The sequence below is a fragment of the Hippocampus bargibanti genome, linkage group LG20, assembly GCF_051943395.1.
Source record: "Hippocampus bargibanti isolate YZ-2025 linkage group LG20, ASM5194339v1, whole genome shotgun sequence".
In the NCBI taxonomy this organism is placed as follows: domain Eukaryota; kingdom Metazoa; phylum Chordata; class Actinopteri; order Syngnathiformes; family Syngnathidae; genus Hippocampus; species Hippocampus bargibanti.
In genome coordinates, this window is record NC_142753.1 from 2,335,054 (window position 1) to 2,352,433 (window position 17,380).

The window sequence follows — 17,380 nt, forward strand, 5'->3', positions numbered from 1 at the left end:
TTGAGTATTTAAAAATATGTGTTATAGACCGGCTCTATATATCTACACCAGTCTATATCTACATCAGGACCACACTCTGTGCTGCCATTGTATGAGGGCGGGTGTCCAAAATACAATGCAATACATACATATTGGCAGTGTCTGAAACTCATGACAAAACGTTACAAGACACCAGGGCAGACAACTCTGAAAAGTTACCTGCCCGGCCATAAAGTTGCCTGCCCCATTTTTCACAACTTGACACAAAATAAGACGACTAATCGCAAAAAAAAAAAAAACATTGTTGCAAAGTATTAAGGATTGTTTTTATTAAGGATGTACCTACCACAAATGCTCCCCTGCTTAATTTATCATAAATATCCCTTGCCGGCCATAAAGTTGCCTCCCCCAGTTTTCACAACTTGAAACACAAGAAAACGACTAATCGCAAAAAATAAACATTGTTGCAAAGTATTAAGGATTTATCTACCACAAATGCTCCCTTGCTTAATTTATCTTAAACATTCCTTGCTGATGATTTTGCTCCAGTTGGTCGTTTGTCCATACACTGTTCGTCATTTTGCACAATGCAATGTTTGCGTTGCGTCTTCTGCTACGACCCACGTGAACTCCTCTTTCCATGATGCTTTTAATGTACGTTCAATTTCTAAGCGTCTTTCAAAACTCTCAAGTACACTTTACAGTCACGGGATAATGTATGTCTACTTTGGAAAATGATATGCAAATGCACGACCTTAGAATGCTCGGGAAAGACGGACACATGTAGCAGGCTTCTGATTGGCTACGGTGGCGAGTATGCAAATTGACAAACAAACTGAAATTCAGACATTTCCAAACCTAATGACGATTTTGAAATCAGAATAATTTATTCTGATTTCGAAATCGTTAAGCTAATGTTTGATTTGGAAAAAAAAAACTACAGTAAAGTCTCGTTATATCGATATCGGATATATCGATAGTCCCGGTTATATCGATACTATTTCTATGCACGCACGGAGAAAATTACATGCAAACAGGGTCGGATATATCGATAGTCCCGGTTATATCGATATTTTTCGGACTCCCTTGAATATCGATATAACGAGACTTTACTGTAGTTTTGTTTTCTTTCTTGAAGAAGTTGTTGGCCACCCGGGCTGAGATGTTTTGTAAGTTGTACGCCGACAGAAAAGTTGGATGCCCAGGGCGTCCGGGCAGACGCTATTTCAAACACTGATATTGGTTTATACGGTGCTTTAACAACAGCTGAAGCTGGAACAACGGAACATGGAAAAAAGCGTAATGAAGAAACATTGTGAAAAAGAAGAAACATTGCCAGAGGCTATGGCCAGCGCTTTATCGGCAGCCAAGAATGAAAAAACAAAACCCGAACCAATTCAGGAATGGCACTTTGCGTCATATTTTCAATTCCCTAATACATGTGCTGGGAACCTATGGCCGGCGAGACATATATGGCTCCTTTGATGATTGCATCTGGCTGATGCAACGAAATACTGCACATATTCTCGCTTTTTTGCTGTTCATTTCCTGTTTGGATTGGATGATACTGACCTATGGCCGTTGATGTCAAAACAGGTAAACGCCACCTTTTAAATAAGCACGGCGAGTAAAAAAAATGCATTGAATGGACGGAAGGATTCGCCTTTGTGGAGAGAAAAAGTTCTGCCGTGATTTTAATTTGCAATGAAACAATACCATGAATGACACAGTTGAATATCAGTGGCACTTTGACAACCCCCATGCTAACGTTAGCATCAATATACTTCTGCGAGAGACAGCAGAAAGCAAGCGTGCAAGCTAATGAGCAGGGTGCAGGCTAGCTCGCAGTAGCTTCACCTATGGACCCAGCAAGTTGACTTTCATTTCAATCGTTTGGCTGGATATTTTTACCAATCATGAGGAAAGGACAGCTATTCATATTAACGGTGAGTATTATCACAAAGTTATTTTAAATAATATATTCTGACATTTTATTGGAATCACGTGTGTGCGTATGGCTCTCACTGAAAAACATTTCTAAATATTTTACTTTTATGGCTCTCTTAGACAAAAAGGTTCCCGACCCCTGCCCTAATACATTCGTTAATGGCAGTGAATGAGTTAACGGCAACGGTTACACAGACGATCCACAACTTGCGAACAAGATATGTTCCGAGCAGTCGTTTGTAAGGTGATTTTGTTCGTAAGTTGCTTCAGTGCTGTAGAGACGCTCTCCAATTTACAAACAAGATACGTTCGAACGATCGTTCGTTAGGTCAATTTGTCCATAAGTTGCTTTGCTATTTTTTGTATGCAATGTATGTTTAAGGCTTAAAAAGTACAGTGATACCTTGGCTTACGAACTTAATTGGTTCCCAGGCAAAAAGTGTGTATCCCAAAAATTAACTTCCCATAGGAAACCATTAAAATGAGAATAATCCGTTCCCAGGTCCCCATAAAACAATTTTCTACTTTCTAATTTTCTAAACCTTAAAAGTACACAAAATATACCGTATTAATAATTAATAGGTGATAATTTTACCTTGTTCCTCATCAAATGTGTTCTGTTTAGCTGGGTTGATAGCTTTTTTCATCAGGTGTACAGATGGCTTGTGCGGCTTATTTGTGGAGCCTTATTGATTAGATATTTTAACCTTGCAGTCTACACTCTGCTTTTGAACTATCAAAGTTGAAATGAGTCCAAATTTCATTGTTTTCTATCCATTTTCGCATTTTCTCTGTCGTCTGCTCTTTAATGTTTAACGCCCCCCTACTGCTGTGTTCTTGACCAATCACGTGGATTTAACCAATAACTGGGGGCGGGGAATAGAGGATAAAAAAAAGTCGGCTGCCATTTTCTTTTTTGGAGAACCGGCCTCACTCTCTGTTTGTAACCTCCCGCCCCCTACTGCTGCGTTGTTGACCAATCACGTGGCTTTAACTGAAGATTGAGGGCGGGGAATAGAGGACAAAAACAGTGGGCTGCCATTTTCTTGTTAGGATTATGGGCTCGTTAGCGAACGAACACTCATTGCGGCGCACCGTGTGTATCCCGAAAAATACTTTTTATGCCAAGGTAAAATTTTCACAAATGTAAATAAACCGAAAAGTTCGTAAGCCAAGGGGTTCGTAAACTGAGGTGTCACTGTATGTTTAAGATGTATACAAGTACAGTAAAGTCTCGTTATATCGATATTCTCTGGAGTTTGAAAAAATATCGATATAACCGGACTATCGATATATCCGATCCTGCGGCATGTAAATTTTCTCCTTGCGTTCATAGAAATAGTATCGTAATAAGCACTACTATCGATATAGATATAACGAGACTTTACTGTATGTTTAAGGATTGTATAAGTAACCTGTATTGGATTTTACTGAAAAATAAACATTTAATAAATTATATGCTCTATAAAGATATGTACATGTACAACTGGAGAGAATACTACGTTACGACAAAAAATGTTTGTATGTACCGTTGTTAGTAACTCGAAAATTTGTAAGTAGGGAAGCATCTGTACGTGTGCTGCAGAAAATGTCCACATTTTTAGCAAGTAGGTTGTCTGTCAAGCAATTTAATCATCATGAAAATAAAACATGCGTGGTGACGGTCGATGTAAATGACAAGTGGAGGTAGTTGGGCTACTAAAGCTAAACCTTGGGTAAGCGCTATGATGGCTAAACGGTGACTTTATTTATGAATTTCCAATTCATATATGTGCACAGTTGTGTAGGGATGAACGGGTATTTTTATTTTTAAATCGTACAAGTCCAACTTCAATATGAGGCTGGTGTGACATCAAGCATTCAGCTCGACATGCAAAAGAGGAAGCGGATAATTCCTCAGTGGGAAAGTTCAGTGAAACGGGCGGCGGCAAGTGCTGTCGAGAAACCTACTAGCACCTCAAAAAAAATGCACCTGATTCAACAAGGCTCTGCACAGCACCGCAATTGTCGTAATCTGAGCTGGATGTTTATGGTGGTTTCTGGTGGTAAAATAACAAGTAAAATGCTAACATTGCAGCAATATGTATGGAACAGTCCAACCAGAGCTAGCCCAGATCAGAGTCAGATTGAGATGCCACCTTCCTCTTCTTTTTCCCGCTGTGTTTCTTGTGCTTCTTTTTCCGCTTTTTTCTTCGATTTGTCCTGTGTTAAAAAAAAATTGTTCTGTCAGCTGAATTAAAAAGAACCATCTTTCAACAAGGTGGAACTTTTGAAATTGTAATCTTACTGTGATTTTCTCTTTTTCTTCACTATTTCGCTTTTTTTTCTTGGTGTCAGCCTGAGAGGAAGGGAAACAAAAGCAAATAAATACAATCAAAAGAAAGGAAGCAAAAAGCAACGTTGTTTCACAAGAATGGATTTTCTGACCGCAATTGAGTGACAAATGTACTTTTGGTTTCGCTGTCTGAGTTGTGGATTTTGGCTTCAAGTTGTTAATTGACACTTGCAGTAGAATATCGTGCAAAAAGTAAAGACAATTGCAAATTACATTAACTTATTGACTGCCAGACGATGTGCAAAAAAATGTGTCCACTCCAATGCCAGGGTTTTTGTCATTGTCACTCAAATTGCAGGACCCACAGAATATTGAGTTTTAGGAATACATAAACATTCAATGCAGCATAAATAAAACTCTCACTCTCATTTTTCATCAGAAAAAAATATCATTAATTCCTAAATTACATGGGTCTGGAGTTATATGAGCTTGAAATGAGGGCAGCTGTCCAAAATACAATGCAATACATACATATCGTTTTTTATCGTGCTTTAACAACAGCAGAAGCTGGAACAAAGCGTTAACATAGGAAAAAAGGGAAATGCTGCCCCCCTTGTGGAAAAAAAAACATTACCGGGGGTCTGGCCAGGGCTTTATCACTAATTCAAGAATGGCGCTCTACATCATATTTTCAATTTATTTCAATATATTTGTGACTAGCAGTGAATGAGTTAAGAAAAAAAATCAACAAGGTTAAAGGAAAAGTAAAAGAAAACAAACACACAAGGGTTGAGGTACCATTTCATCACCATCCGACTCGGCAGATGACTTTGGCTCATTTTTTAGTTTCCTTCGACGGCTTTTGTCATCCTAGACGACAATATTTTAGTCCCTTAATCCATATTCATCAGGCATTAAATGTACAATGTACATTTAAATCAACAAGAACAAACATGAAATCACCTTATTGTTATCGCCGTCCTCCTTGATTCTTTTTTTTTTCTTCTTGGGCAGAAAAAAAGAGCATTGAAGGTGAATTTGGGATGTTGACAAACAAAAAACACATTGCAGTCATTCAATCTCAAATGAACAAATCACAGTTTTATTAGTGCACACGAAAAAAAAGGGTGGAAAAAAAGACCTTTCTTTCAGCATCGGAGTTTGCATCAGAGTCATCTGAGGCTTTTCTGGTTGATGACTTCTTTCTTTTCCGCTTTTTCTTCACAGTCTTCTTTTCTGGCTTAAAGACAAAACAAATGTACAGAAGTTCAGATGAGGTTCAAAAGTGGTCTCAGACCACTATTGACATTTCAAATACATTTTTACGCAATCATAAGATAAAAAACATTCCTGAGAAAAGCCTTACCTCGTCTTCAGATTCTGAGGAGGAGCTGCTGGAGGAATCAGAACTCGATGAGGAGGAGGAAGAAGATGAAGAATGCTTGAGCAAAACACAATAAAAGCGGGGTTCATTAGATTTGAGGGAACTTGTTTGCGGTTGACTAAATATAACAGTAAGAGGTAAAGTGAAAACTAGAGGTATCCCCTCACCCTACTGGATTTCTTTTTCTTCTCTCTTTTCTGCACACAGATTAAAAAGGCAACATGAAATATTGAAAATAACTTTGCTGCTGTGAAATATAAAGTTCTCCACTGCGAGACTAATAAAGGCAAATCCAATCCAATAACCAGGCAAGGTAATTTTTTGTGTGTATACTGCACCTCCTTCTTATCTTTCTTCTCCTCTCTTTCTCGCTCGCCTGCCTTTTTGTCTTTTTCTTTGTCCTTGTCACTTGCACCTAAGAGCTTTTCTCGGTTCTTTGCCAACTCTTTCTTCCATCTCTGTTACCAAGAAAAAAAAAAATAAAAAAGAATACGCAAGACAAATACTGTACACTGAAAATTCTAAATGATGATTTTCATGAAAAAAAATGCAGTGTCGTTGAATATAATAGAAGGCAGTTTTCAAACCTCATTCATTTTGTCCTCAAAGTCAGCCAAGGCTCGCGAGCCTTTTTTCTTCTTCTCCAGTTGCTCCTTGATCTCTTCCCTGATTAAGACGCAGCAAATGAGTGAATGAAATAAATCCGAAATAATACACACACAAATAAACAACTAATCTGTTTTGCTGTATAATTTGTTAGCCAGAGTGTCTTTCCTATACGCACCATGTTGGCCGAGGTCTGCCTAAATAATCCTGTATGGTGGGTCCTGAGTTCTGTACTGGCCCCCTGGATCTTGCAGCAGCGATTGGATTGACATAGGCCTGCAATGTCAAACAACACACATTGACATAACTATTGACCTTGATCGTAGCTGCAACACGATGACATGAAACGACATTTAAGTCGTGGTAGTTTTATAGCACAAAACGGCGCACCACACTAAACAAAAAGTAAGCTAACGTTGGGAATCATCTGCTGCTAGCAGTGGTACGTGCGACGGTTCTCGGGCATCTACACGCAACGTCCATAATTTTCGTTCATGGTCACGGGCTGAAATAAACAATGCCGTAGTAAATAGTATCACATAAATGGGGGGTGCTGCCTCACTGTTAAATTGACAAAAGGCTAAACGTATCATTAGCAAGCATTGGTTTTTGGCTCTGTTGTGCTAAAGTGGCAAGCTAATTTAGCAAGTTGACACATAAGACAGAAACTCACCACTCGATTGTCCCTTTTGCCCATTTTGGCTTACTTAACAGGGGCGGGATCTAGCAAATAGCATTAACATTTGTGTTTTTTTTTCGTGGTTTTTGGCAAGCAGCCACAACAAAACGGCGTTTCTTGCTAGGAGCTTCGTCTCCTAGGTCGAAAAATGAGTGGGGGCATAAACCTGGTCAGTGAGGCGTTGCTGCCACCGCCTGTTCCTCTTTAGATTGCATTATGAATGGAAACCGTTTATGTATATCACGCACGTATCATTATGACCCAACACATTTTTGTTTGTAAAAGCGGCTTTTAATTCATCTGGTATAAACAATAATAAGACACCAATTCCTGAATTCATTCGATAACACCTTGATTGTTTTTGTTCCCAGTCCCGATTCGACGTGCTGAAAGTGTGAGAAAAAAACTGTGATTTGACGCTTTATAGCCATAAAACAGCAAAAGCTCAAATGTGTAATTCAGTTGTACTCATTTTGAAACGTGACACTGTTACTGGCTAAGAAACAATATACAGTGTATAAAGTTCAAAAGGCTAAAGCAGTCGTTACCAAAACTCTAAACCTAAAATATTTTGCGTTTCATTGCATTTCATGTCACAACATCAGATTTGAGTCATATCCAAACAGAACGTTCACACGGTGCTCAGTCAAGCCGATTAGGAGTTGTTGATTATGTTCACCAATTAGCAACAAAAGTCTGCTTTTGTGGCAAAAAAAAAACCAAAACAGTTCATACAGGCAGTTATATTCATACAGTCATGACTACAGTAACATAACGTGATAAATAGGACTGACAGTAGGATGATGATCAATGGCGTGATCATTGGACAGCTTGAAGAGAACCTGAAGGAGTTGTAATGTGGTCAGTTAGTAGCCGGAGGATGTGCAAACTGTGCCAAAGGTTTGGACACCCGAGCAAAAACCTGAGAAAGAATGACTTTGTGTGTCTGTGGGTGTGTGTGTGTGCGAAAAGTGTGTGTGTGCTAGCAGCACACACCAGTGATAAAAGTATGTTACTGTTCTGAAAAAAAAAAACTATAAAGAAAAATACATCTCTGCAATTTCCATTTTTTCTTGCTGAAAGAAAATCAAAATTGAACATAATGGGAGTTATCTTGTAAAATAAAAAGAAATTACCGGGGCGGGGGGGGGACACTGAAGATATTTGTGCATTATTTGGAGAAAAAAAATATGCGCACATATTTTAGCCACTTTCAAGCTGAAGGAAATTCATTGAGCACCCGCAGAATACACTCGACATTTTCAACAGAAAAAAAAAACCACTATCGCCATGCAACATTCCACTGACCTTCATTTCGCTACCTGATCTGCTTTTGTGACATTTTAATGGGCCGACAATGCAAATATCAGTCATTTTCTACAATGACTGCTGCACTACAAACAGTAGAGTCTCGTCCTCTAGCCATTTATGCATTCCTACATCGTGAATTCATCCTCACTCAGGTTCGGTAATCATCGACAGAGTTGGTGTAAGAATACTTTATGCCCCGGCTTAAAAAAAATCAAATACACACCTTGATCAAACATGCATATAAGACTTGGAAATAAAATAAAAATTAAATACAGAATATTGGTAGCAAAATGTGACGCCAAATGTACTGATGAATCGTGCTGGTGGGACTAATGCCACCTATTGCAAGCGTGTACGTTACTGTCACTTGAAATTAAGAAAAAAGTTACAAGAGAACTTGATGGCTAACTATCATGTCAGGAACATCAAAGGAGTGGCAAAACCTTTTCATTTTCATCATTGCCGAAGCACCAATATGAGCCCATGGTCTGTGTAAGCTCTCAGTCGTACAGGAGTGGTCCATCGATGAGAAGGTTTCTTCAGCCGTCATTGTACAAAAGTGTACAGATGACGGCTGAAGAAACTTTCTCATGAGCCCATGGTGTTGATAAATGCCTTTAAACGGCAACCGACGTGACTTTTTTATTTTTTAACTGACATCAGAAAAACGTTTTATAGCATCTAAAATACCCAAAACACGCAGTATGATATTTTTATTCAAATGCAAAACATCAATAAAAATGACTTAAAGTGTCCAAAATCTGCAAAAAATTGAGCTGCGAATTGGGCATTTTCAGAAAGTCCCGCCCCTAGTTCGTGACGTCACGCCAAGACGTCTTGCATTGCTGGAGAATAAAAACAATGGCTTCAGATTCGGATAATATGCTTTCTTGTTACACATCCAGTTATGAATATGATTCAAATAGTTCTGAAGAGGAAAGCATACATGTTTGCAATCGATTAAAGAATTTATTCAGTGACATTTTGAGGCAAACGGGAGGGGGGAATGTCTCACCCAAAAAGAGGCAACAAAATGGCCACCGATCTGTGAGGAATAAATCAGCCCGTTTCCACAGGCTGATAAATGATTTCCATGGAGCTTGGACTCCCTCTGCTGGTGGCTTTTGGATGTAACACACGGTTTAAAAAAAACAGTACAGCAAAATACATTGACGTGATGGAAAGACGCTACAATGCGTCTTGTTTACGTCAGGAGACGGTCCTTTTCTGACGTCACGTGAGGACTCGTCACCAACTCAAAAACAAGACTTCCTCAATGTTCAGCGCGAGTCTTAAAACGTAAAATATAGCTATATGCGGTGGAATCTTATTAAAATACGCCCAGTAGAAGTCATTTGAAGCCATTTTACAAATTATGGACACAACTTGTCCGGAGACGTCGGTTGTCCTTTAAGTGTGCTTGACCCCAAAAGTTGCAAAGACCATTAGAATCCTGCTACTGGTCTGCAGTTACGCGGGGAATCCTCTGGGTGGCAGTAAACCTTTGTAAGGCCTGCAAAGAGTTGGCGGCAGTTCGTTTGGCGTAGATGGGGGGCATTAGTGCACATTTGACGCGTGTTGGTAAATGCGACTGTGCTTGTGCTTCACAATTCCATAAAGTAGAAGAATGATCCATTTTCGGCATCAGGAACCCCCCCCCCCCTTCCAACCGAGAAAACGCAGAAGGGATGGCCGCTGCAGGGGGTCTACAGTCCGTTCACTGATTAGTCCTAGTCATAGAAAAGAGTCTTTGCATTGATAACGTAGTCAATTGTCAACATTTTAGAATCTAAAAGCAGCAATTTCAATCCATCAGTTCACGGGAAGAGGATAGCATTTGTGCATATCCGGGGTGGAAGATCCTCATTCCTAGCATTGCCTTCTTCCGAGTACTCTGTACCTGGTCGTTTGTGCTTTGTTCTGTTATACCACAATGAATCACAGTGGATTAAGTTTTAAACGCTGAACAGAAAAAGCTACAAATATAAAACACAAAATCACACGAGGGTTCGTCCCCCTTTTCTACGATCGCCTTTGGTTGTCGCATGGGTTTTGGGAATTTATATACACTGATTTGCAAGCTCTCAAATTTCAATTAGCAAACAAGTAAGCAATATCTGAAACACGTCAGCTAAATTTGAGCAGAATTGTCAAGTGAAATGTCGGCAATTTTGAAAGGCTATTTAAGAGATGTTTGTCTAGCATCTTTTTGTGTTTTATACTTCAACGTCATCCATTTTACAGCTCAGTTCACTGTGAGTCATAGTTCAAAGCACTTTGATTGAACAAACATGCTCAATAACAACGAACGACCAGGTGAATACTTTGTACAGGTTGGGTGAGGGACAGCAAGGGCGCTCAGGCAGTCCTCTCTTCAATAGTGGGTTTGTTGCCGGGGAGAGGCTGAGCCGCATACACACTTCGACTGAGGCTGTCCACGCTTTGGAAATAAGGGTGGGTAAGTGCAGCGAATGCAGATATCCTCCTGGAGGGATTGAAGGCGAGGAATTGCTGCAAAGAGATGAGAAAAAAAAGGGTCAGAGGGCAAAAATCTATTGGCTATCTAGCTTTCTATCTATTTAAATTACTTCCGGGTTGAGTGTGGCTGCTGCTGCTCACCCACAGAAAAACCTATCCTGTGACTGTAAAGCAGGGGTGGGCAAACTTTTTGACTCGCGGGCCACAGTGGGTTCTAAAATTTGACAGAGGGGCCGGGCCAGGAGCATTTGGAGGAAGTGTTTGGGCCGGATATTCTATACCTAAAGCATTAAAGGACAACCGACGCCTCCGGACAAGTTGTGTCCATAATTTGTAAAATCGCTTCATATGACTTCTACTGAGCGTATTTTACAAAGATTCCACCGCATATATATATATATATATATATATATATATATATATATATATATATACACACACAGTAAAGTCTCGTTATATCGATATCGGATATATTGATACTCCCGGTTATATCGATACTATTTCTATGCACGCACGGAGAAAATTACATGCAGACAGGGTCGGATATATCGATAGTCCCGGTTATATCGATATTTTTTTCGGACTCCCTTGAATATCGATATAACGAGACTTTACTGTATATATTTTACGTTTTAAGACTCGCACTGAATATTCCGGAAGTCTTGTTTTTGAGTTGGTGACGAGTCCTAACATCACGTCACTGAAGGAACGCCCCTGACCGAGAAAGGACACATTGTAGTAGTCCTTTCATTCACGTCAATGCATTTTGCGGTACTTTGTTTGGTCTGAAAACTTCGTGTTGATCCGTATTGATGGCGAAATTGGAAGGAAAACACATAAATAACGCGATGGTGAATCCTTGTGTGTTGCACCGAGCATCTACAGTGAGACCTCAACTTACGAACGCCTTATAATACGAACTTTTCATCATACGAACGTCAAATTTATGAAAATTAAGCCTTATTTTCCTATTCCTATTTTCATAATACACACCCACCACGGCCGGTCCATCAAGCACACGACCTTCAGATCTGGTGAAAGTGATCTTCGGCGGTAGCACACGAACGAACCGCGATCCAGCCGGCGCTACTTTCCATACCCCTTTTAATTGAATGCACACGTCGATCGCCTACTTGGAGCTTTTTGCTGATAATTTTACTATTATGGGACCGGAAAATAAAGACCACAGGCTCGTGTTCAGCCTCAGTTCAAATGTGGTGCGTTATTATGAATAAATTGAAGAAACTACCAGCCGTACACGTCTACTCTGCTCTGTTTGTTTGTCATCCAAGACTTGGGGTGCGTTCAGGTTCGAGAATAGAAATATGACTCTAGGCTGTTTGGAAAGCATTGTCTAACTGAATGAGCGGTGACAAACACTTGCCAACGTTTTTGTGTTGCTACACATGAACGCACCCCCCTGTCAAGATAAGATAGAAGTGATTGTGATTGGCTAAAGGGTAGAGTCATGTGTCATGGTAAGCCAATCAGAGCTAGTGTTTTCACACACACCGGAACAGTGTGTCAATAGTCACGCTAAATTGTCACGTGCGAGTTGACAGCTCGGTCGTGGCTGCCGCTCGCGACACTTCAATTTCATTTCATTTCAACGAGTCACTGTCACCTCACCAGTGACATAATTACGACGAAAGTGCATCGCTATGTCTTGTGCGCCAAAAGTTTGCTTTACACGAGGTGATTGTTAGACGCGAGTGTGCCATTTTATTCACCCTGCCCGCCTTCTTTTGTCGCGTTTTATTTCGCGTCCGTGGTATCATCGGACTCGCACCTTTTGTTATCTTAAAATCTCTGCCAGCACCGACGGGACTCGAAGTGAATGCAGATGACATCGAGGAGCTTGTTGCTGACCATAATGAGGTCATCAACACAGAGAATTTGATTTGCCTTCAAGAGGACAAGCAGAAGCATATTCAACAGTTGATGTGCAGACTTTTATTGAACAGTTCCATTGAGAAAAGGCTATAAGAATCATCAACATGATGAATGATAATGTGATGCCTCAGTTTCGTAAGACCTTACAAGTCAGAGAGCAACTGGTGTCAATTAAGAGCCATCAATGACCACAAATGTAAATAAAGTGACTTTATTATACAATGCAGTGTATTTCTTTCATTACCATACAATAGCACATTTATTATACATAGGATAAGGTAGGTTGTATGTAGTTTTCAGGCTTATTTAGTTGAAAAGTATATGTTATGGAAACCCGGGAACGGATTATTCCCATTTTAATGGTTTCCTATGGGAAATTTTTCATTGAGATACACACTTTTCGCCTTACACACTCTGTCTGGGAACCAATTAAGTTCTTAAGTTGTGGTCTCACTGTATTTGATATTCGCTGACAAAAATTCTAAGGAAATAATCAGCCCACTTCCACGGACTTTGTCGCCATCTTCTGCCTCTTTTGGGTGCTACATTTCCCGCCACCCGAGACATATCAAAATGACAGGGAATAAATTCTTTAATCGATTGCAAACATGTATGCTTTCCTCTGCAGAACTATTTGAATCATATTCATAACTGGATGAGTAACAAGAAAGCATATTCTCCGAATCTGAAGCCATTGTTTTGATTCTCGAGCAAGGCAAGACGTCTTGGTGTGACACCACTAACAAGGGGGCGGGACCTTCTGAAACTGGCCTCTTCCGGTTTCAAATTGAAGTACTTTTTAGACACTCTAAGTCATTTTTATTTGTGTTTTGCATTTGACTAAAAACATCATACTGCGTGTTTTGGGTATTTTAGATGCTATAAAACGTTTTTCTGATGTCAGTTAGGAAACAAAAAGTGATGTTGGTTGTCCTTTTAATGTAGTGTGTGCAAACCTCATAGCACAGTAAGAACACTACAACCCAATTTATTAACTCTCTTTCAAATGTGAAAAATAGCCCTTATCAGTTAATAAATTTGTCTCAAGGAATATGTAAGATATGGCATTTAAATACTATTTCGCAGATACTGGGAGGAAGAAATGGAAATAGAATAAAATAACATACGCACTGTGATTTATCAAGATTGTGTCTGTTTTTAGTTTAAGTTTCAATTGAAGGTGTAAGGTTAAAGAATATAACAATATTTATTGAAAAATTGAATCACTTTCAACATTCAAAACATATTATTACACAACAAAATACTCAAGCTTAATAATATCTACTTGTGTTAAACTCCGCAAAATCATGGATGATAGTCCTGACCGCGCGGTCTACAAACTCGCCACGGATGCCCTCGCCTTCATGAGGAAACAGTACACATGTATCGTTCCCAAGCACACAGACATAATAATATGTATATGTATGTAATAATATGTTTTTTTTCCAAGATGGCGGCGCGTGCACACGCAGCGGCTCCTCTCTCTCCCGGCAAATTGTTTTTTTCGTGTTTATTATGTTTGTCCCACTCGTGTAAATGTTCGTCTCCGTCTGCCTCGCTACACCCGAGGCGTACCTACTCCTGTGCGGTTCTGCTCGACATTGCCAGTTCATTTTTAAAACCAAAACCAGCTGAAGCAGAAGTGCTACGCAAGCATGGATTGCTCAGGGAGTCGGCTCGTCCATTGACCCCCACTCTTCCACCGACCCCCACTCCTGCACCCAAACCAGAGTGGAGGCGCCACAAGCGCTGTATGAGGAAACAGAAGAGGGGAAAGCGTGGAGGTATCCGCACAAGGCTCGCGGCTAGCCCCCACCGGCGGACCATTCCTACCATCACGCTGGCTAACGTGCGCTCGTTGGACAATAAAATGGACTACATCAGACTTCTCCGCTCAACTTCCAGGACCGTGGGTGAGTGTTGTGGCCTAGTGTTTGTGCGGCGGGGGACTCTGTGTTTACATCAGTGATGCCTGGTGCCGCAACGCTGTTGTGGTATGCAAACACTGTTCACCACTGATGGAGCTTCTGGTCATAAAATGACCATTCTACCTGCCGAGGGAATTTAGTGCCATACTGCTGGTAGCAGTTTACATCCCCCCAAGCTCAATTAACAACAGGAGCGCGGCATTGAATGAACTCTACCAGCACATCAGCAAGCAATAGACAGCCCATCTAGATGCTTTCTTTATCCTGGCTGGCGATTTCAACCATGCCCCCGAAAAGCGTTTTTCCACAACTCCATGGACACATAAACTTTCCGACTAGAGGTAACAACATTCTGGACAATGTTTTCACCACACACAAAGGAGCCTACAAAGCCTAGCCCCTCCCCCACCTAGGAGCTTCGGACCACTCCACTATCATGTTAATGCCCGCATACAGGCCACTTGTAAAAGTTGTCAAACCAGTCAAGAAGCAGATAAGAGTGTGGCCTGATGGGTTGTCAGACGCACTCAAAGACTGCTTCTCCAACACCGACTGGAACATGTTCAGACAAGCGGCCACCTACAACAATAGCACAGACCTCCAAGAGTACATAGACTCTGTTACCTCCTACATGAGGAAGTGCATGGATGACGTGACTGTCACCAGATCTGTCACCATACGGGCCAACCAGAAGCCATGGCTGACGGGTGAAGTCCACAGGCTGCTTAGGGCTCGAAACGCTGCCTACAAAGCTGGTGACAGCAGAGACACCAGGAACCTGTGGCGTGGGATACAGACCATCACAGACTACAAGCCCTCTCCACAGACCTGCGAGAACTCCACCACTCTGCTGAACCAGCTGAATGACTTCTTCGCCCGCTTCGAGGCAGACAACAGCACTCCAGCACAGAAGACCCCACCACCTCCCGGCAAACAGGTGCTGACACTGTCCCAGGACAGCGTGAGGCCATCCCTCAGAGGGACCAACGCACGAAAAGCCCCGGGTCCCGACGGCATTCCTGGCCGTGTTCTGAGAGACTGAGCTGAGGAGCTCACAGATGTCTTCACAGACATCTTTTACACCTCACTGAGCCAGGCTGTTCTGCCCACATGCCTCAAAGCCACCACCATCATCCCGGACATGCCCCACCTGCCACACGACTACCGCCCGGTCGCACTCACTTCCATCCTCATTAAGTACTTCGAACGGCTTGTTGTGAACCACATCAAGGCTGCCCTCCCACCCCAACCACGACCCTTTCCAGTTTGCATATCGGCCCAAGCGCTCGACCGAAATAAAGGCATATCCAATCCAATCCAATCCACAGCTCTCCACACAGCGCTCACCCACCTGGAGACCAGAGACTCTTACGTCAGAATGCTGTTCAGCGACTTCAGCTCAGCATTCAACACAATCATCCTCCAACAGCTCACCGACAAACTGAGAAAACTGGGGATCAGCACCTCCCTGTGCAACTGGCTGCTGGACTTCCTGACGGGGAGACCACAGGCAGTCAGAGTTGGAGACAACACTTCCAGCACCATCACGCTGAACACAGGAACCACCCAGGGGTGTGTGCTGAGCCCCCTCCTCTTCACTCTGCTCACGCATGACTGCTCACTGTCATCACCCAGCTCCAACCTCTTCATAAAGTTTGCGGATGACACGACTGTGGTGGGCCTCATCAACAACGACGGGGAGACAGCCTACAGGCACGAGGTCAGCTGCCTGGCCATGTGGTGCAAGGACAACAATCTCCGTCTGAATGTGGAGAAAACGAAGGAGATTGTTGTGGACTTCAGGAGAGTGCGCCCCCAGCATGCTCTACTAACCATCAACGGTGCTGCAGTGGAGAAAGTGAGCAGCACCAAGTTCCTGGGAGTGCACATATCCGAAGACCTGTCCTGGAGCCATAACACGGCATCACTGGCCAAGAGATCCCTCCAGCGCCTGTACTTCCTCCGCAAGCTCAAAAGAGTTGGAGCCCCGACCCCCATCACGACCTCCTGCTACCGCGGTACCATCGAGAGCATCCTGACCAGCTGTATCACTGTGTGGTACGGCGCCTGCACCGTGTCCTGCCGTAAGACTGCAGCGCATCGTGAGGACAGCTGAGAAGATCATCGGTGTCTCTCACCCCCCCTTCAGGACATTTACAACACCCGCCTCACCCGCAGAGCCATCAGGATCGCTGGCGATCCCACCCACCCCTCCCACAGTCTCTTCAGCCTGCTGCCATCGGGTAGAAGACTGCGGAGTCTCCGAGCCAAGACCAACAGGCTCAAGGACAGTTTCTGCCACCAGGCAGTCCGGAGACTTAACTCCCTCCCAACCCTGCCCAGCCTGCCCCTTCCCACTGCCACCCTCACCAAACTCTGAGTACATGCTTCATGCTGTACTATCATCCTGAACTCTATGTTTTTGTTCTTTCTCATTTTTTTTCTCTGCAAGACCTCACTTCAACACTTTCTTGGTGTTTGTTTCTGCATTACTACATTACGTCACTTTATATACGTCACTTCCTCACTTTACATATGTCACTACCTCACTTTATATATGTCACTACCTCACTTTCCAGATGACACTACCTCACTTACATTCAGAAATTACATGTATTGTCTGTTGTCAATTGTATATATTTTTAGCCACGTTATAAGTGCTTTGCACGCTGGGTCCGAGAGGACATTAATTTCATCTGTGCTGTATGTCATGCATATTAGCATATTTGACAATAAAGCTGACTTTGACTTTTGACTTTGACATAGGCTACCTGCAGTTGAAATTTGCATACTCGGCACGGCAGCCAATCAGAAGCCTGCTTCATGCTTCGGACTTTCCCAAGCGTTATTAGGTTGTGGATTTGCATATCATTTTCCAAAATAGATGCACAGAACCCCAG

General features: G+C 42.1%; 2 protein-coding genes across 2 annotated transcripts in view; both read right to left on the reverse strand.

Moving 5' to 3' along the window:
• Positions 1-3,534: 3,534 nt before the first annotated feature.
• On the reverse strand, positions 3,535-7,048 carry fam133b (family with sequence similarity 133 member B). Its single transcript, XM_089022939.1, is given in 12 exon segments — positions 3,535-4,118; positions 4,120-4,128; positions 4,214-4,264; positions 5,000-5,071; positions 5,165-5,206; positions 5,343-5,441; positions 5,568-5,642; positions 5,753-5,782; positions 5,924-6,043; positions 6,173-6,251; positions 6,370-6,467; positions 6,865-7,048. Coding segments are annotated over 12 exon segments (786 nt in total). The 5' UTR covers positions 6,889-7,048; the 3' UTR covers positions 3,535-4,031.
• Positions 7,049-8,881: 1,833 nt separating this feature from the next.
• Positions 8,882-17,380, reverse strand: part of cdk6 (cyclin dependent kinase 6) — a 41,809-nt gene continuing 33,310 nt past the window's right edge. The window contains exon 8 of the mRNA XM_089023285.1: positions 8,882-10,692. Coding sequence (XP_088879411.1) covers positions 10,540-10,692 — 153 coding nt within the window. The 3' untranslated portion in view covers positions 8,882-10,539. The remainder of the gene's footprint in view (positions 10,693-17,380) is intronic.